Source organism: Corvus moneduloides, chromosome 7, assembly GCF_009650955.1.
Source record: "Corvus moneduloides isolate bCorMon1 chromosome 7, bCorMon1.pri, whole genome shotgun sequence".
Taxonomy (NCBI): domain Eukaryota; kingdom Metazoa; phylum Chordata; class Aves; order Passeriformes; family Corvidae; genus Corvus; species Corvus moneduloides.
In genome coordinates this window covers 30,372,187-30,392,792 of record NC_045482.1, presented here as the reverse complement: position 1 = coordinate 30,392,792, position 20,606 = coordinate 30,372,187, and the positions used below count along the sequence as shown (strand labels likewise).

General features: G+C 40.5%; 1 protein-coding gene and 1 long non-coding RNA gene across 3 annotated transcripts in view; one reads left to right on the top strand and one right to left on the bottom strand.

The window, feature by feature from the left end:
- Window positions 1–2,624, bottom strand: part of LOC116446337 — a 3,923-nt gene extending 1,299 nt beyond the window's left edge. The window contains exon 1 of the long non-coding RNA XR_004241143.1: window positions 2,189–2,624. This is a non-coding gene — a long non-coding RNA (uncharacterized LOC116446337). The remainder of the gene's footprint in view (window positions 1–2,188) is intronic.
- Window positions 1,203–20,606, top strand: LOC116446330 (protein mono-ADP-ribosyltransferase PARP14-like). 2 transcript variants are annotated; one of them, XM_032113941.1, is made up of 17 exons: window positions 1,203–1,494; window positions 3,031–3,170; window positions 3,262–3,295; window positions 4,356–4,592; window positions 5,140–5,376; window positions 6,352–8,588; window positions 9,108–9,332; window positions 9,560–9,781; window positions 10,224–10,287; window positions 11,250–11,399; window positions 12,524–12,586; window positions 14,213–14,380; window positions 14,510–14,716; window positions 14,805–15,413; window positions 15,950–16,095; window positions 17,443–17,617; window positions 19,229–20,606. In XM_032113941.1, exons 1-17 carry the CDS (start codon window positions 1,296–1,298, stop codon window positions 19,516–19,518), a joined length of 5,403 nt encoding a protein of 1,800 aa, XP_031969832.1. In that variant the 5' UTR covers window positions 1,203–1,295; the 3' UTR covers window positions 19,519–20,606. The 2 variants fall into 2 exon arrangements, with proteins under 2 accessions (XP_031969832.1, XP_031969833.1); XM_032113942.1 differs by lacking the exon at window positions 1,203–1,494 and adding an exon at window positions 2,611–2,695.

Below are 20,606 nucleotides of genomic sequence, written 5' to 3'. Positions count from 1 at the left end.
TAGAGGTGCCGAGGGCATCAAGCATGGAGCAGAAATCTGTAGCCCTGGGCTATGTGCAGGCTGTGAGTGAGATGTTGCTTTCCAAATGGGTTTATTCTAACAAGCAAAGGCCAGAGCTAGGAGCATACAAGGGGACCAAGAATCATTGAATAGGCTGAATTGGAAGGGACCCACAAGGATCATCAAGTCCAGTTCCTGACCCTGCATAGGACATCCCTCAGCGTCACACCATGTGCCTGAGAGCATTGTCCAGATGCTTCCTGAATGCTGTCAGGCTTGGTGCTGTGACCACTTCCTTGGGGAGCCTGTGCACAGCCACCCTCTGACTGAAGAACTTTTTCCTAATATCCAACCTAAATCTCCCCTGACACAACTTGTTCCACCCCAATCTTGTTCCTCTGGCAGCAATGATGCAAAACGTGGAATATGCAAAAATTTTCTTAAGGAACCATGTTCTTTGGTGTTTGATCTTTGTACATATTCAGGTGCAATCAACAAGAAAGGAGATTTCATCCATGAATAGCAGATTCAGAAAAAGCAGCTAGCAAGTAAGCTCTAACTGATGTCCAGGTGTTAGACAAATTACTTGTTAGTAGAATTGCCTTATTAAGATTTAGGGCTCAGCATGTTTCTGTGATTTGAGACTTAGGGGGAGGTTAACAAAGCTTGGGAAGAAGGATTTACCACTGATAGCAGACACAAAGAATGCAGAATTTACAGGCCACAAGGACATTTGGCAAAAACCCCAAGATAAGGAAGAAACTAACAAAGACAACTCAGCAAGTGTGTTGAAAGATAGAATACTAATTAATAAGAGAACTAAGTTACATGTAGCCAATGAACATTAATGCCTTCTTTTTTGCTAAAATGTACAAAGAGTGAAAAAGTTATGGCAGTCGCTGTGCTGGCTTTGTGGATTTGCCACCCAGCCCCCCTTTCTGTGCAGAACTGTGGATGAATCAAATGCCCCGACTGTGTGTGTGGATTGGCCTCTTGCGCACAGGGTGGAAGAACCTCTCTTGGGACAACAGCGAGACGGGCTGCCAGCCCCCGGCACAGGAGCAGCCAGGGCATTTGAGGAGGTGATGGATGTGCTTTGGATGTCCTCGGGGGAGAGGAGCGTAAGGGCGCAGGTGTGAAGCTGTGCCCGGAAGGCCCGAGGAGGCGGCCTGGGGCAGGTGTGTGGCGATAGGCGGCAGACACGACAGCCCCGTGCCTGCCGGGAAAAGCCGCGCCCTTGGTGCAGGGGAATCGAAAGCGATAACGCAGCGGGGAGAGGAGCCATCGGGGCGGCCATGGAGGGGCAGCGTCCGTGCGCCTTCCCGCTGCTGGTGCGAGGGGACTGGGGCCCCGCCGAGCCGCCGCCTGCGCTCAGGAAGAAGCTGCTCTGCTACTTCCAGAGCCAGAAGCGCTCGGGCGGCGGCGAGTGCGAGCTGCGGGCCGGCACCGGGATCGGGACTGGGCACATCCTCGTCTGCTTCGCCCGCCCCGAGGGTGAGCGGCCGGGCCGGGGGGGTCGGGGTGAGGGGACCCGGCGAGGGCAGGGGCCGGGACATGGATTAGTGTGTGGGCTCTCTGCGGGGGTGCTGGGGTCGTAACTCACACGTCTAAACTTCCTGCAAATTAAAAGATATGTACTAACTTAGCTGTTGCATACGATGTAATAATATATCCCGCCTAGTATGTGATGTGCAGTATCTATAGTATGTAATATGTTGTATACATCCCCTACTGTGCAATATAGAGTAGATAGTATGTTAACATGGTGTGATTCATGCGGATGTCCTGTGCAGCTCCAAAACTTAGATTCGATTATCTTTTTGGGTCCTTTCTAACTCAGGATATGGTATTTACTTAAATGTATGCTTAGATTTGATGCTTAGTACTAGCCTCTGGATTATGTTTGGCATAAAGGCTGTAAGCTAGTAAATATATCCCAGGAGGAACATATACATACATATTCATCTTGATGCACAGTAGTATTCTCTAGACTGCACTCGGAATAGTAAAGTTTATGTTAATCTAACAATTAGATTAGTTACAGAGATATATATATAAATATTATATTTAAAACATGGACATATTTTTATAAACTTGCAGCAGAGTGGAAAGGATTTAGCTGCAGTTGGGTTAAATGTATATGTACACAGGCACGTATATGCAGAAACACACAGATACACCCACATACCTATATACAATTTTTCTTTTTCTTGCTTTAACATGCTTCCCAGTTGCTGGCTCTCCCGGCTGGTAAGTTCAGGACATACAGACCCAAGCCATTTCGGCACTGTCAGGAAGAGGATGTTCAAGGCGTGGGGCTGGTACCGGGACTCCCCGGGTACCGCTATGAAACACATGCTAGAGCCGAGTTTTGCATCTCTGGCGGGTTTTCGCAGGAGTACTGTCCTCTCCTGTTCTTCCGGGATTTTTTTAAGGAAAAACGCCTGTGCATACTGTGTCAGTGTTATGAGTTTAAAGCTCTTTCATTTCGCGGGACAGTGTATCTGTACATCCTTGTTCCGACCAAGGCGAGGTTAACTTCTCCAGGAGGCAGGAGGAGCACAGCCAGCTGCCTGGGGATATTCGATCCCGCTCCAGCCATGCGCTGCGGGCACGGAAGGAGAGGGAGTTCTTCCGGGGTTTTGCTTAGTGTGCGGTCGGATGAGCAACGTGAATCGCTCGCCTGTGTTGCACAGTCTGTTGTTATCAGTATTGGTGTTGTTCATGCTCGTTTTTCTTACTTCGTTGCTGCTTGTAGTCAATTGTTTTCATCTCATCCTGTAATCCTTAACGTTTACGTGCCTTCAGTTCTCTCCATCCTGCCACGGCGCGGGGAGGGGGGAGGAAGGGAGAAGGGGAGAAGGGAAGTGAGCAAGCGGCGAGGTCTGGCGTGTTTCAATGGAAACAATAAATTGCAGACTACCATTCCCAAATCGCGACGGTGTCATAATGTAGTGGTGGGAAAGTGCCATGCCATGTAAAGCTGGTTTTCCATTCAGATTTTCTCAGGGCTTTTTTGGTTTTATTTAGTCAAGCAACGAGTTCTTGCGAGACATTCTCATCAGTTGCATTTGGGAGGAGAAAGAAAATTGAGGTTGATTGTCACAGAGCCTGAAACAGCACTAGCTACTGGAGTGGAGACATTTGAAGAAAAATCGGTTCCCACAAAGGTGAACAAAAATTGTAATCCTAACCAGAGTTTTGAAATAGTGGTGAGAGTGTCTAATCTGTCACTGATATTTGGCTATTATTTTATTTTAGGCTTTGGATGCCATGAGCAACCTTCAAACAAAAGGTAAAATGTTATCCATCACTCTGTGTGCTGATTCTTCATAAAACAAAAATGTTGGTGCTTTTCTCCACACATGGCTCCAGTTCTCCAAGTTGTCATATATGTTTTTTAGTTATACTAGAGAGGAACCTGAAAATCTTCAGATGCTGCTCTCAATTGCTTCGTTGGGTCAGCCTGGCTTTCGGTATTTTCTTCATTGGACAGAGTGGAACAGATGATTCCTGTAGCAATCTAGAAATTAGTAACTAACATCTGCAGAGCTCTTGCTTCTTGTTTCGTTTTCTTCTTGTTTATGGTGGTAGGCCTTCAAAGGCAGCTATCTTCTGGAAATGTTATGGGTTTGGTATCAGTTGTTGTACCTTGGTGAGCAGGCAGAGCCAGCCTGTTGCTCATTCCAGTTCAGAGGTTCTCTCACACCTCCACCCTCATCTCTCTGCAAAGCTGGAGATGTGCTTGCCTCTGGCAGACACTGGACTTCTGGGGTACTCAGTGGGCACCTCTGTTATATTTTCTGTTTGCAAAATTTTGTTGCATCCCTGTCAACCCTCTGTGCACGTGGGCCCTCCAGCGCTGTCATGCTGCACTGATGGCAGGGCACAGTGGTCATCAGGAGGCTTTACCTCAAGTAATGCAGAGCTACGGGTGGCCTATGGTGCCTATGGATGTCCTGAGCTATGTTCAGGCTTGTTTTGCCTGCACCTGGGCTAAGAAACAGATGCAGGGGCTGCAAGGTCTTTCCCAACCCTTACTGACACCTGAGCAGCTGTGGCCTCTTATCTCAATGGATTTTAGTTTGGTTTAGTTTAGTCTCTGACTCAGAGACATACCAGTGACCTTGGACGTGTTTACTCATCCCTATTCTTGTGCCCCAGAGAAGCTGCCTGCAGAATATTGCATCTGGGTTGGTTTGGATCTCAAAATGTCCAGAGGTACCCTGCAGTATTTGTTTGGTTACCAATCTCTTTTCTTGGGGAAGGAAAGGAGAGAAAGGGTAAGAAGAATCTGTTTATTCCAGGAAATGTGTACTAACATTTTATGTGGCTTATTTATCTTTCTGCTGCAGATGATACAAAAGCCTTGAAGAAAGCAGAGAGTTTTGTTCCAAACAGTGAACTCCAGGAGGAAGCTGACTCTGCAGAGGCCTCACCTTCAGTGGTGTTTGAGAACATAAAGACATGCAGTCCAAACTGCTTACAGATGCTGGTGGAGAACATCAGCGGCTTGAGTGTAGATGCTGACTTTACTGTTGAACTGATACCTGAAATAAATGTTGCTGTAGCTACCTTTATAAAAAGTATTGGTAAGACAGGATGACACCATTATTAATTTCCATGTATATGTATGAGTAATAGCTTTCAGAGCTTGATTCCTCTCCCATTAGAGATCCAGACTGTTTTAAAAAAGTACCCAGATTGCAGTCTCTCAAGAAAGATGCCTTATATACAGCTCCACAAAAGTGCCCATGATCCAAATGTTACACTGAAAAAGGAAAAATCTGGCATCTTTATTGAAATTGGATAAGAATACTTTGTTGTTTCTGTCTTGTTTTGGGTTAGATGAAGAAGAATTAGAAGTGCACCGAGTTTGGAGATTATATAAAGTCTCCTTTAGAGAAGACATACACTTACGAGATGGGAGCGGAAACATACTGGTAGTGAATAGCAGAGAGTAACATGGTTGTGTGCTTTTCACCTTTTTTATTACAACACAAAGTTATGTGGCACCAGAGACCATTTTGTTCCAAATACAGGGAGTAGACTCTGCTCATGTCTCTGCCTGAAGTGATAACCAGGGCTGATAATGACACAGGAAAATACAGTCCGTTCATACTGCTCTTCTGCTTACAGATACTAAGGAATTTGTCCAAAAATGTTCACAAGACAAGAGAGTTAGAGAATTCAAAATGACTGCCAGGCTTCTTGAATTGACACAGGCCATCAAGGCTGAAAACCTACCAGACAGCATTTCCACAGACTACCTCACAGTGTACTTTGAGAGTGCGCGGAGCGGAGGGGGGCCCGTGTCAGATGTCCAGCTCTTCCCCACAGAAAACTCTGCCATCATTACTTTCTGTGACCACAAAGGTAACACTGTCCTTTGCCTGACCAAGGTGCTCACAGGCAGATGACCCACAAGAAAGTTACTGCAAATGTGGGCATTAGGAGAAGCCTGGCTTTCTCTCACTGAAGTCAGTGTACACTGTCCTGTTCCTGGGAAGTTCTCTGGGTGTAGAAATACTGCTGCATGTCTAGGACTTCAGAACCTATTGGGGCTTTTGTTTTGTTTGTTTATTTTCTTCTGTTACCAGAGATTCATTTTAATACCTGCCTTGTGCATGGGTTCTTCTCACTGATGTTTTTTCTCCATTTGCAGTGGATTTTATTTGCAATACCAGATTAATTGTACTTGTAGGTAGAGGATCTGTCAGTGACTTCAGCTTGCACAGTTAACTTTCAGAAACTAAGGTCAAATATCTTCATTGTCAGGGACGAACAGAGCTAAAGAACAATCTTGTTACTATTCCTTGCATTCCTTGAATCACTCTCCAGTTTTTGTGCCAGTGCAACTTCTGGTAAATACCTGTGTTTGGAGACTCCTGGCTTAGTAAATTTACTTTGAGATAAAAGTTTTAAAATGTAATTTGGATCATTGTAATGGGGTTTTAAGTTCCTGAAAACATTATCGTTTCTTTGCTTAGTCCATTCCAACAAAAACAGAAAAAAAAATGCACTGGCACAAAGAGTTTTATTTTAAGTTGAGGGTAAGGAGTATTTCATAGTAGTATGTTGATATGGCCTTGCTCTGTGATGGAGTTTCCTTGGGAAACAAGCAGGGTGTAGCTCTGCACGGGAATGCAGATATGAGCATATTTACCAAACAAGTTGGAGCCAAGCCTTTTATCTTGTCCTGTACAGTATAGTTTGGAAATCAGAAAGATGTAAAAATAGCATTTTGAAGAGAAAGAAAAAGAAAAGGAAAATCAATGTAATAGTTCTGAGAACAAAGACATTTGCTTGATTTGAAGCTAATGTTATGTGTATGTTTGCACTAACTTCTAGATCTAACCACAGTCCTGGGAAAGCAACATTTACTGGAACAGATGCTGATTTCTGTGCATCCATATTATCACTCCCTGGGAATGGCTCTCTATGGAAAAGAAAGACCAGCTGTCAAGATGCCAGACCCCATTAGGGTGCCACTAGACCCGTATGTATGGCAGTTTTTACAAAGGCATGCCAATCTGACCCAAGACATAAATCAGGAAATGGCAGTTTGCCATTGTGAGCTCAAATGGCCCCAGGCAGACTGTGCAAACCCAGAAGTTATGTTGTGCCCATCACCATCTCTCTGCAAGCAGAAAAATCCGATGATGAAGTTGCTCAAGACATGGCAGCAAGATGCTTCCACTGAGTTCTCGCGTATTGTGGCACGTTACATAGCTATAAAATGTAAAGTCAATTCATCGGGTTGGGAAGGTGTGAAAAACAGGTTGTTGAAAGATGGTGCTCTGGTCATAACTGATATTTCTGAGGAGATGGTGGTGATTGCAGGAAACAGAGCAGCAGTGGACAATGCAGAGAAAGAAGTGAGGGAATGCATGAAGCAAAGTGAAAGGGAAAAACAGAGCATAGAAATTTCTGTGTCAGTGATTCCAGGGAAGTATGCTGTGCTGCACAATGCTGGGTTAGAAGAGAATATTCAGAAGGAATATCCATGCCTAAAGATCTTTTATGATGACCAAAAAAAGACTGTTCAGCTGTGCGGATTACCTGCAGAAGTATATAAAATCAAAGCTGACTTACTGGAAAAGGTATTGAGTATGCCATGTACATCAGTTACCATTGATCCCCATGTTTTCCACTATCTACGGTGTGTAGATAATAAAAAAATGTCAGATATGTTATTCATTAGGGAAAAAATTAATACTTTTTATGAACTTCAGGATGATACTGTGTTGCTATATGGAGATGCTCCCAAAGACCTTCTAGAAGCAGAAAAGCAAATAAAAACAGGTTTAAAATACGAGTGCATCAATGTGGAAGATGGTGAAGTCATTAAAAAGGATCAGTGGAAGAGTCTTCTTCTCTCCTTGCTCAAGACATATAATTCTTCCCAGGAAATTGTCATCACTTGGCAAACTGTTGGAAAAGAAAATAAAATGATTATTGCTGGCTTTTCTAAGGCTGTAACAGAGGTTTATCAGAGACTTAATGATTTTGTAGATAGAAACACAATCATGGAAAAAGTAATCCTAGCTAATTCAGTGGTGATAGTGCAGTTTGTAGAGAGGGAGAAATCTGGTGTTTGTGAAGAATTGAAGAAGAAAGGTGTGACAGTATGTTTTGACACCAAGACACCATGTATTTCCCTGAGGGGACCAAGAACAAAAGTGCTAGAAGCATTCACCATGTTTGAAAAATTTGTCTCATCCCTTTACTCAAAGAATGTGCCAATTGATAAACCAGGTGCAAAAGAGTTCTTCATTGAGAGGAAAGATTTATGTATTTTAGAGGCAAAGCAGAAGTTTAGCTGTTTCATTAGGATTAAGGAAGAAGAAGAACAGAAGGGTGGAGAAGTTGGTGATAAAGTGAAAAGAAAGGTCTACTATGAAAAAAACCTGCCAGGTGGAATTGTGGTAGGAGTGTATAAAGGTAACTTGTGCAATTACCCTGTTGATGTTGTGGTGAATGCATCTAATGAAAACCTAAAACACATCGGTGGCCTTGCTGATGCGCTGTCAAGAGCGGCTGGCCCAGCACTGCAGGAGGAGTGCGATGAGCTGGTGAGGAAGCACGAGAATTTGCAGCCCGGCTGCGCAGTGATCACGGGCGCCGGGAAACTGCCCTGCAAGAACGTCATTCACGCTGTTGGGCCCAGGTGGAGCAATGAGGAATCACAAAAGTGCACGTGGTTGTTAAAAAAGACAGTGAAAAAATGTCTACAACTAGCTGAAATATACAATCATCGTTCCATAGCTCTGCCTGCTATAAGCGGAGGGATTTATGGCTTTCCACCGCAGATGTGTGCAGATTCAATTGCATCATCCATCAAGGAGACCTTGGAAGAATTCATGGAGGACAGCAGTTTGAAGGAGGTTCATCTTGTGAGTAATGCAGAAGAAATCATTCAGGTTCTGAGTGAGACAGTAAAAAAAGTATTTTCAGCTAAATCATTCTCCCCACAATGGCTGAAGCAAAAAAAAAGCCAGGAGAAGAGAAAAGGGGATCTGAACATGGTTATAACAAAAGAAGGACTTCGCATCCAAGTGGAGAAAAAAAATGTCCAGGAAGCCACGGTAGGTCTTTCCTTTTCTGACTCCTTTCTAACTTGATGGTAAGATCTTTCAGTTCTTTCAATTTAAATGAAAAAGGATGGGACAGTAGGTTTTACAAGTACTTGCTACATAAGGAAAGATCAGCTGTGTGCTAGCTAAACAAGGACGCAAGCTTGCAAAACTTGAGTGTAGAGTGAGATCTGTCACTGCAGCCATTTCTAGAGGGCAGCTGTGAATTTCAGGGTGTTTCATTCCCAGCTAGGTCTTGTTCGTTTTCCAGATCCAAGGCCAATATGTAAAAGATTTTGCTTTTTTTTCCTAAAGGGGAAATTCTAAAGTACTTCCTAACAGTACTTGTATGATCTGTAGCTATCTTGGTTGGATATTAGGGGAAGTGGGTACCTGTCTGGGCTGCTGCTTTGGGTATCTACTGGCATCTTGTTCCTTTTGCTGTGTGTTGCTTTGGTAGGGTTTTTAATCTTGGTGCATATTTTTGGTTGAATTCTGGCTGTAGCTATTTTCTTTGTAATCTTGTTGCAGACGGATGTTGTCGTCAACAGCGTTGGCACAGATCTGAAGTTTGGCGTGGGGCCTCTTTGCAAAGCCTTGCTGGAAAGAGCTGGACCAGCTCTCCAAGATGAGTTTGACACCAAAACACAAAGTCAGGTTGCTGGTCCTGTAGTCTGCACCAGTGGATGTGCTATGGCCTGCAAGGCTGTGTTTCATGCCATACTACCAAAGTGGGATGGAGGACAGTCAGAGAAGGTATATTTTAATTATTAACCCACCCGCAGCTACATACTTATTTGGGATCTGCCCTGAAATTTCAGGTTTTAACATAGTTATTTTAGATGACTTGACTCCATTTTCTTCTGTTGGAGTGACCTTAAAGATGCCTTGATGAACTCAGAGCTGCTTGTCATACCAGTTTCTTTGGAACTAATAATAAATGATGCCTTTAGAAAAAAAAGTGTCTTTGCTGTGTTTTACAGGTCCTAGAAGATGTAATCAATTTCTGCTTGAAGAAAACTGAAGAACTTGGACTGAAATCGATCACTTTCCCAGCTATTGGGGCTGGAGGATTTGGATTTCCTAAAATAATTGTTTCTAAGTTGATGTTTGATGTGGTATTCAGGTTCAGTAGTAGTCACACTTGCAAGAATCTCCAGGAAGTTCATTTTCTCTTGAACCCAAAAGATCTTGATTGCATTCAGGTAGTTCTTCTCAAGACAAAGCTGTCTTTGTAACATACTGCTGTAGTTACACTTTAATAATCTATTTTACTTAACTGCTTTCTACGGGAATAATTTGGCACTTTCTTACTGCAGTGGGCCAGTGACAATGAGATGTCTTTCCAGTGTCTCTGAAATACAAACTCTCAGCAAGCAGAAGCTGCAGACAAAATTGGCCTTGCTGCTGGCACTGTAAATGCTTGTAGATGCTCCCTTATCTTTTGACAGAGGAGTTCTAGCAATGCAGAGATATCTTTTATCACACTGTCCACCACTGGGTCTTTCACTGTTATTAATGACACTTAAATATGACTGTAAAGTGTGTCAGGTGCCTCAGCAAGAGCTACATGACAACGTTAATTATAGAAACATTCAGTGTATATACTGTGAAATACTATCTTGGGTACTTTTTTTCTCTCCTTAGGCTTTTACCACTGAACTAGAACATAGGGCAAATGAAAGTTGCAATGCCACAGCAGCACAGCCAAGTAAGTTTTGTAGGGATAGGAGGTGGGACATGGGGGAGAATGTAAATGCTGTTAAGTGGTTTTATATGTATCAGGAAACAGAAGAAATACCATCAGGGAAGAGGGCATTTTTTTTCCTCCTAATGGACTTGCATTCTTAAATGTCATTTGTAAAATTCTCAGGGAGGAATTTCTTTTGTTGAGGGCATGGTCAACTCTCAGTGAGGCCAGTCTTATCATAACAAAGAGGGTGTTCTGATAGGAGACACAGTAGTTTGTCCTGCTCAAAGGATATAAGATCTTGCTCTCACTTGGCCAAATGTATTTTTGTACCTTTAATCTCCTACATATATATACACACACATATATATAGTGGATCATTTCCTTTCCGTTAGTTAATTGACAATAGTGGGACACAATAGCCAAAATGTGAGTGTACTGCATCAAGGGCAGAGGCTTATTTGTAAGGATATAAAGCTCTTCTGCCTCAGTTGCTGAGTATCAGAGAGATGAAGTTAAGAGTGGGCAGATAAAACATGAGTTAGATAAGTTTAGACTAGAAGAAATGAACAGTTTTGTATCCATGAAGGCAAATATGAAATAACTTACAAAAGGGATGTGATCTGATCTCCATTACTGGCAACACTTTAGCTGGATGCTCCATTTCTTGTAAGAATTAGTTTAGGAAGCTCTGTTACAGAGCTGGTCAGATCAGATAAACCCTGAAGGCGTTTTCTGAATTCATATTGCATAAATTTACAGGAGTAGAAATGGTTTCACTTCCACACGATTTAAACAGGAAGAATACTGTGCCTCCCAGCTTTCAGAAGGGGAATAAAGAGAAAAGCAGAGACACTCTACATCCATCAAACTGATCTAGAGCATATTCCTTAAAAGGATAAGTAGAAGTTTTGATCAGTGGAAGAGAATAATACTCCAAACTGAAGGAGAAGTAATTTAATGTATTTTTCTTCCCCTTGCAGATTTCATTAAGCCTGTTCCTACTGAAATATTGGGAGCTAATGAAATGAAGATTGGTTCCATCACACTCCAAGTAATTGGGGGAGATATTACCATGGAAGATACAGAGGTTATTGTAAACTTAGCAAATTCATCATTTGATGCCAAAACAGGTATTCTATTGAATACGTAGTTCCTTAGCAATAAATCTGGACTACTTTTTAGAAAGGGGTACAGATGATGCCTTAGGTTTTAACCTTTATATTTTTCAAATTCTGCACTGCTTGGTGTGTGACTCTGAAGTTTCTTGTAGCCTGTTAATTTCTGCTCTCTCATGCTAGGTAGACATAACAAAGCCTCTCTGGGCCTGCTCTCCAAGGACACCAAGACTGTCCTGGGCCAAAAGTATAAACCAGAGAGCCGCTAAGGGGGGTTAAGCTGAGGGGAAAACTGAAGCTTTAATTGGAGAATTAACCCTGCTATGCAAATGAACCAAACCTATAAAAGGGTAAAGAACTCGTGACTTGTGGTCCATCTTGAGGTCCACCTTGGCAGTAGCCTCTGGCCCCAGGGTGTACCTTTGAAGGCCTTTCAAACAAATACCTACTTTTATTCCCTTACTCCTGTCTAGTCTCTGCTTCTAGGAGTCCTCTTAAGGCATCACAGGAAAGAATTGTCCACAAGGGAAACTTCTATGAAGTGTTTTTCAGATGACAGATAAAGAGTTGTGATTAGCCAGGAAATAGATCTTAAACAGGTTTTTTTACACGTCCTGTATATTTGATTTCATTTCCAAACAGAAGGCATCTGACCAGGTTTTTCTTGCTTAAAACCAAAAAATGTTTAAATAAAAGGGAATTTTTAGATTAAGTATAATTCCGAAAAAATGCTCTTATCCTAAAATGTTTCACTGTAAGACAAAGCCCTGGTTAAGTAAAGTGCTCTGTAAGAAGCAGAGGGTTTTGACATGGTGAATTATAAGCATGAAAGATACCAAATGATATAGTTCAAAGCCATTGGAGAGTTTGGTGAAGGGCATACAGGTTTGGCTAGTGAAACTATGAAGTAGGAGTTGTTCTTAATGACTTGTATTCAGCAGTGAAGGAAATGTTCTCTCTGCAGCTAGTACAGTGTGTCATGGACAGTACTTAGGGAAACTGTCAAGGTTTTGAACTTTGTGGTATCTTGCCATACAAGAATTTAGGGTATGTGTAGAGTACAGAAGTTGGGTAGAGTTTTAAGTAGAGATAGTTAAGGTGACTTAGTGAACATGTGTGCTTTTCTTGTGTGATTTAAGGGGTCTTCAAAGCAATTATGGATGCTGCTGGTTCCCAGGTAGCAGATGAATGTGCTCAATATGGTATGTTAAAGCATACTATTTTTTTTTTATTATCATTCTCTCTGAAAACTTGAAGTTGTTTTGTAATTCTCTACTCTGATGACATAATTATTTTATCTGAAAAAGACAGCTTTCACTTTTAGGAACTTTGAAAATCCCTGTTCTCGTTTTGACACATACATTGAAAATTTTTCTAATCATAGTTGTTTAGCAACAACTAAAACATCAACGTGTTATGCACTTTATTCTCATACTGGATCCAAAACATAGGCCTGTACTGGCTACTAAGAAGAAAATTAACTGTATCCCAGCTGAAATCAGGACAACCCTGATCCTAAGTTCCTCTGTAGTCTGCATTCTGCCAGACCAGTAGAGCAGTAAAATTCCAGCTCACTGTGGTTGGCCACTACAAGCATAGAAAGGGACATTTTAGATGCATAAACAAAATGTGCCTGCTCTAAGTCTGGAAATTGTCTTTCAAGATGGAGTTTCCTGGATTTTTTTCCCAGCCTTTTGCTCTGTAGGAACTTTTGTACAAACACACATATATCATTAACTTCAAATCAAGCAAATATCTCTGTTCTCAGAACTATTACATTGATTTTCCTTTTCTTTCATTTCAAACAGCCACTTTTATGTCTTTCTGATTTCCAAACTATTCTGTACAGGACAAGATAAAAGGCTTGGCTCCAACTTGTTTGGTAAATATGCTCATATCTGCATTCCCGTGCAGAGCTACACCCTGCTTGTTTCCCAAGGAAACTCCATCACAGAGCAAGGCCATATCAACATACTACTATGAAATACTCCTTACCCTCAACTTAAAATAAAACTCTTTGTGCCAGTGCATTTTTTTTTCTGTTTTTGTTGGAATGGACTAAGCAAAGAAACGATAATGTTTTCAGGAACTTAAAACCCCATTACAATGATCCAAATTACATTTTAATTTAATGTACAAAATATTATTCAGAAAATCCTGAGAGTCATAAGAAAATCACCTGGCAGATAAACCTTTTTATCAAAGTAAATTTTTCAGCCTGATCTCAGTGCTTGCAGAGCATCTCACAGTCATTACCTTTGTGATCTGTGAGGTGGTCTGGAACTCTGTGCTCATCAATCCATTCATCCTCACAATATGACTGCATTTTGTAAGCAAACATGAGTGCTCTGAGAAATCACAAACATCTTTTTTAAAATTCCATACCATTCTTAGATCAGTTGGACATAATCTTAATGAGACTATGTTTACCACTCAGCTCTTCTGCAGAATAAAAATTTGGGCTTTCAAGGAATAAGTGGCATAAGAAAGGTTTTCACATATAAATTAATTTGGAATGCTTTTAAATAAAAGTGAGATGTATTCAAAGTCATCATAAATTCTTAAATTGCATGTAATAGGGAAATATTTTGTAGCAGAGATCTTAGGAAATTAGAAAACACATGTACGTGAATTGATTTCTCAAAGAAACCCTGCAGAGTATTTACAGAGAAAACCAGAACAAGTAAACCCACAATAAAATAGTTCACAGTGTATTTCTCTCCACTTTTTCCACTTCTCTTGTAGCACCAATATAACAAATCAATATTACCAGAAGAGATTGCAACTTTGTAAATGTTATGTCTCCTTCTTTATCTTCTCTCTTGCAGCTGGGAGGTATCAAAGTGGCTTTATTACTACACAGGGTGGGAATCTGTTGTGCAGTAAAATCATCCATTTGATTACTGATAACCAGGTGAAGAGTCAGGTCTCCCAAGTGCTTCATGAGTGTGAACAAAGGATGTACAAATCTGTTGCCTTGCCAGCTATTGGAACAGGTTTGTGTTTTCTTGGGAAAGCAGTGAGGGCTGTGATGGGGGTAGTTCAGAAACAGACAAACTTAATATGAGTAACAGTAGACTTGCACAAAAACTGTTCACTGATATGTGCCTTTTATTTTTGTTTAGGTCAAGCAGGACAGAGTCCAGCCAAGGTAGCTGATGAAATGTTGGATGCTATAGTGGAATTTGCAAGACAAAAATCGGTACAACATTTACAGACAATTAAAATAGTCGTCTTCCAGCTGAATATGCTCACAGACTTTTATGAAAGCATGAAGAAAAGAGAACATGCAGCTTCGTCCACAATGGAATCATTGTTATCTACATTTAAATGTAAGTTGGTGTGTTTTCTGTGTGTGTGGGCAAATAAAACTGAAGTTCTTTTATTTACAACTACTAATTGTCATATATTTATCCACAGCCTTTTTTTGGGGCAAAAAACAATCTTCTGAGAATAAAAAGTTAATGGTTTTGGAGAAGAAAGTTCATTTAGTTACATTTCAAATTTGTGGAGAAAGCCAAGAAAAGGTGGATGCAACTGAGTCTTGGATAAAGGATTTAATTTTAAAGGAACACCTTGAAAATACTGTTGCAGATGAGGCAATTGAAAGTTTTGATGAGACACAAATTGCCAGTTTGGAAGATCTCCAGAGAAGAAAGCAAGTCACCATTCAGCTTGAAAATAAGCTTTCTCCCCCTCAAATTAAAATTTCTGGTATTAGCAGGGATGTCTATTCCGTTTCTCTAGAAGTTCAAAGAATGATCCAACAAATTAAGTCTACTGAAGAAGAACAATCCAAGGCAGAACTTCTTTATAACCTGGTAGAATGGAGGTATCCAGGAAGGAATGATAGCTTTGTTGCTTTTGATAAACTGACAAATACGCAGCTGGAGCATGCCAAACTATTTAAAAAACCATATCTGAATGTCAAAATTAACAAGAAGAACTACAAGGTGGATCTGAATACTCTAAAGGCTACTGATGACCAAGGAAAAACTATAAACCTCCAACGTGTGGCAAAGGATGAAGGTAAATGACATTTTTGTTAAATAAAAGAGCTTGAATTGTGATTATTGAATGATGATTCGGATAAATGCAAACTCGGGTATCCCAAAGGAGTAAGGTAGTCCATAGCTTTTTTCCCTTTTTCTTTTTTTTGTTTTTTTCCTTCGCCAGCAGTTTTGAGTTTCATAATCAGTGCCAAGTATGAGTGAAGTCAGAACATCAGTTTAAGTGCAAACATTATCTGTACAAATGTGACTGGTGAGCATAGATTTCATGCTTAAGTCTTACAAAGGAAGTGGTGTATGAAGAATACATAAAATTCTTCTGGGGTTTTAAAGCTTGTTTTAGTTAGATATTGGTATGGGGATAATTAGACAAAATGTAAAGCCTTAATAGTGCATTACAAAGACAGCAATGTTTGGAAGAGCAAGAGTACTCGTTAAATGAAATATTGCAGAAGGTCCTGTCCTCTTAGCCCTCTCTGTGCAGGTGGTTCGTAAGATGTGGCCTGTGAAGCTGAGCTAGTTCTCTGTCATAATAATGCAACCTCTGTTTTGCAGATATGCAGTCGATAGAGCTTCCTAAGGAGTGGACAGACATGCAAAATGAACATGTCAAACTGGTGAATCTCAAGCCATCACATCCCGAATATAGAACAGTTGAGAAGATGTTTAGGAAAACATGTCCGAACTTTAATATAGAGCAGGTGATATCATATGGGGTGGGGAGGGGGGCAAATGTCAATGCTTGGGCAAGAAACTTTAATATACTTTCTAAATATTTGCTTATAAGGTGTCTGAAACCCAATACACCTTTTGTATGTCAGTGTCCCCAGCACTGTACAGGATGGATATAAATCAAAGCAAGTTTCCTCAGAGCTGTTCTGCCATTTCTGCCATCTAATGGTGCAAAACCAGTGACTGTCAGTCTTCAGGCTAACTCTTTGTTCGACTAATGTGGTACTCACTAGTTAATGTGGTATTTCTAATTAGGAAATTCTGTATTGAAATGGAGGCATGAGTAAATGCATTCAGAATACAGGAAAAAAGCCCCAACAAAATCCTGGTAGACTGACATAAAGCTTTGGACTAATTTACACCTTCTTCCCTATCATCCCAGAGCTTTTCAGTCTTGGCTGGCAGTTTTAACCAGTGTCAATATTTGATCCTGCTTATTTAGAAGTCTGCAACACAATGCACAGAGATTTAATTGCCAGGGAGAAGATGGAATTGTTCTGAATCAAGACAAGAGATAAAACAGTAGAACATACAATCAAATTAGGAGTAAGAATAATGTGTTTAAAATTTTTCTTCCATCACAAGCTTCGATGAGCATGGGCATGAAAACACACAAAGAGAACAAAACATTAGTGTACTGTAGAAAAATATCAAGTAATGACATTATGTCTTTTTCTGTTAGAAAATGGAAAGCAGTTACAGCAATGCCTTTAAGATTATACTTTGATGCAGAGACACTGCTTCCCCTTAAGCTGTATTCACATTCTTGGCATAGGGAGCCAGCAACATCCATCCTCCCACCAAGTGATTTTTATATAGTACTTTCTTACGGGTTGCTAAGCTACACATTAGAGGAAGCAATTTTGACTTGCAAGCTTAGATCTAGAAGAGAAACTTAAACTCAACATAATGCTATTGCTACAGTGTATCCTTTAGTGAGAAAATCATCAGTAAAGATGATTAGGATGTATAGAAAGCATCTTATGTCATTGCCTCTAGCAGTGGTAAGCTGCCTCTTTCTAGAAATGACAATGCACAGCTACCATGACTGCTGGGTACCTGGTATACTAGGCAAGACAAATGTTTACCCAAAATTACAAAGCTTGAAACTCTCTTATAAGCTGCTTTGGTTTCTGATTTTTCAGGAGGCTTACATATTCAGTTCTTCTACCCAAACCTCACGCTAACAGAACATAGTGAAAATTGCTGTAATTCTTTCAGTTTGATTTCATTTTAATGCTTTCCTACCATGATAAATATTCATCCCTATCCTATTTATCCCTAGTATAAATATAGTTAATTTTGTAATTTTGCAGATTGAAAGAGTACAAAATCGCGTCCTCTGGCAGACATACCAATTAAAAAAAAAATTTCTCTGTAAAAAGAACAAAAGTGAAAATAATGAGAAGTTGCTATTTCATGGGACAGCTGCATCCTCATTGAGCTCAATTAACTACTATGGATTTAATCGTGGCTATGCTGGAAAGAATGGTGAGTCATTATCCAAATCAGTTAATTTCCTAGACATGTATGAGTGCTACAGGATGTCAGTGTTACAGTGCTGTCAGCACAACATGGAACCTGAATGAAATTAGAGAACACAGTAATTAACATCTCCTGAGATTAATCTGTATGGAAAGAGGAATTACCTTGTTCACTTAATCCCTTGTTGCTGGATGCCACCATGTAAAGGATATCAAAGAGTTCACCTACTCTGAAATGAAGCCTGGGCAACTTTTGGGAATTGTTTTGTATCATTTACCTAGAGAAAGGAACAAGGAACACTGTTCAACATCCTCTGCTGAGGTAACAGCTACTAGCTGATGGTATCTCCTCTCCTCTCAGTCAAAGACAGGTAGCAAAGCAGAAGTGCAGATATTTCTCCTGTTGCCTCCAAAGATTAGGACAGCATAAGATGCCACATCCTTATCAATTTTATGCTCACAAAATCTATGAGATTCATGATTGAATTCTTAGCCTTTAATAGTTGTTAGAGACAACTTAAATATTTAGCATAAAGATTTTCTGCATTAGTTCAAAGCTTGTTTTGTCCACTTCCTCTAGTACAGTCATGCTGTGTGTATTATTTGGCAGCATTCAAAGATGAAAGACAGGATCCGAAGAAGTGGAACATGAACTGAATTGAGATGCTAGTTGATTTTAGTGGCCATGTAACCTCACTTCAAAAGTCCTTAATTTTTGCTCTTAATGTTTTCTTCCTTAAGACAGAATTGTACATGCCTAGGGCTGATTTGATCTTGAGAGAGCTGGGCAGCTTAACTCAGATCTAGTTGACACTTCAGTGTGGTCTGGATCCAGAAGTAGACCTTTCTCTGTCTGGATACTCTGGAGGGTACTTGAACTGAGATTTTCTTGAATAAATGAAGCCCAGCATACACAAAATATATCAGGTTGTGCACAGGTAGGAATGGCAGCCACAACTTCTTTTTAAAACATGACCAGAGATGTAGTTTCGCTTTCCTGCTCTTTGGTAGTGTCAGGAGGTTGGATTTACTCAGGAAGCAAGAGCCCTAGATCCCCATGTCTTCTCTCTGCTGGTGGATATTGACACCTTTTCATCTCAGCTGTGATTAACAATTGGGAAGGTACACTCCCCTTCTGTCAGGCTATGTAGCCACGGAAAGGTATCCAAGGATCAGGGCAGACAGATAGGAAGGACCTGTCTGGCTTGAACAGCTTTTTAGCAATGTCAGAAAAAAGAAATCTCTCTTGAACAAAGACATGTGATTCCTCTAACTTGCTGGGAAGTGTGACTAGAAAACTATAATTACATAGTCATTTTAAGTCCAAAAGTCTCTGAAGAATTGCAGTTTGATCGATGGCAGGCTAAACCATGCTAAACAGAGGAGCCCTTTTCTCCATAGGAAAGGGAAGTAAAAACCTGCGTGTTGATACTTACCTGGTATCTATGTGGGTTCATATTTGATTCTGATACAAAGGATTATTACTAGAATTTTGTGTTTGAACTCTAACCACATTTTTAGCCTCTGCAGTGTTAAAAAAAAAAAAAGAAGTTTTAGTAGAGATTCTTAGGAGAATAAGAACACTAACTGTATTTGAAAATGTTGTCTTTCCTAACAGCTGCAGCCATTGGAAATGGAACCTACTTTGCTGTTCATGCATCTTACTCTGCTCGGGATACTTACTCCATTCCAGATGTGAAAGGCCAAAAACACATGTACTTGGCTCGGGTCCTAACTGGGCAATACTGTGATGGGAGAGAAGGACTAAAGGCTCCACCACCAAGGAGCCCAGCAGATCCTACTGACCTGTACGACAGCGTGGTTGATGATGAGATTAATCCAACAGTGTTTGTCATATTTAATGACATTCAGGCATATCCACAATACCTTATTACTTTCAAATACTAGAATGATCTTAATAGCCTAGAAAGTGTTAGTGCCTTTTACATGTAAGAATTTACAGGGCAATTTTTAAATTCTTTTTACATCTAGGTTTCTTCTTTATTGATCTATCAACGTGTTTAAATATGTCTTCAAATTATCAACACAAGGACTAACACAAGCAAATATTTTAGAACATGTTATTTCAGTACTCACATTTCAAGTTCAGTTATGCAGAGATGCAGGCAAGAGCTGTGAGAACAGCTCTGACTTCTTCCTACACAAGGCAGAGGGGAGCGGTAGGAGAGGGAGCCTGTTCTGCCTTACCCGTGGCCAGCAGTAAGAAGTGTGGGGTAGGTCAGAGCACCTGTGCGTGTTCCTATTTCCAGTATTCACCATAAAGCACCTTCTTGTGAGAATTTATTTAAAATGTTCTGTGCTGAGGGAATCCAAAAGGTTTTTTCAATCAAAGCAGTGCTGTGATTCTAATAACCTCACCTACCAGCAGAGTTTTCAGTCATCCTTAGGTATCCACTCAGCCTTGTTGGTGCTAAAAGTCTGGAAGAAAAAGAATTCCCATATGAGCATGCACTTTGTATTTATTGTTTCAACCCCCTTACCTATATGTTGGTTACCCTGGCATACTTTGGTTATTTCCTAGGTATAAATTACTGAATTCATACCCATTTCTTAGGGGAATTCTCTACAGTCCCCCCTACTACTTCCAGCTTCCACAAAGTCATTGCTTTTGCAACTTTCAAGACTGTAAAGAGGGACTTTTAATTTTTTCTTTTCATTACTGAAGCATTAACCCTTCTGTAGAATCACCAATTTGCAGAGTCAACTACTCTACAGAGGCATAACTCAGCTCACATGCTTAAACAATTTGAAAATTTTTGAAGTTCTTAAAGTTAATGGCACTTTTACATCTTTGCAAGCTGTACTTTTAACCACCTTGCAATCTTAAAATTGCCAATCAAAAGCCATATGCACTGTGTAATAAAAGTTTCAAAGAGCTGAGTTGTTTACAACAGGAACACGCTTCACTTAGAAGTGTTGCTTCACATTTGGAGTATGTTACGTTGATGCAATAAAGACTTTGAAGACAAAATGGT

What these genes read in the sequence shown, in the direction of transcription:
- LOC116446330 (XM_032113941.1), top strand. Translation starts at nt 1,296, where the DNA reads ATGGAGGGGCAGCGTCCGTGCGCCTTCCCGCTGCTGGTGCGAGGGGAC. An exon ending in TACCTTTATAAAAAGTATTG is followed by an intron (nt 4,593 to 5,139) that starts GTAAGACAGGAT and finishes TTCTGCTTACAG; the next exon opens with ATACTAAGGAATTTGTCCAA. An exon ending in ATTGTTATCTACATTTAAAT is followed by an intron (nt 14,717 to 14,804) that starts GTAAGTTGGTGT and finishes ATTTATCCACAG; the next exon opens with CCTTTTTTTGGGGCAAAAAA.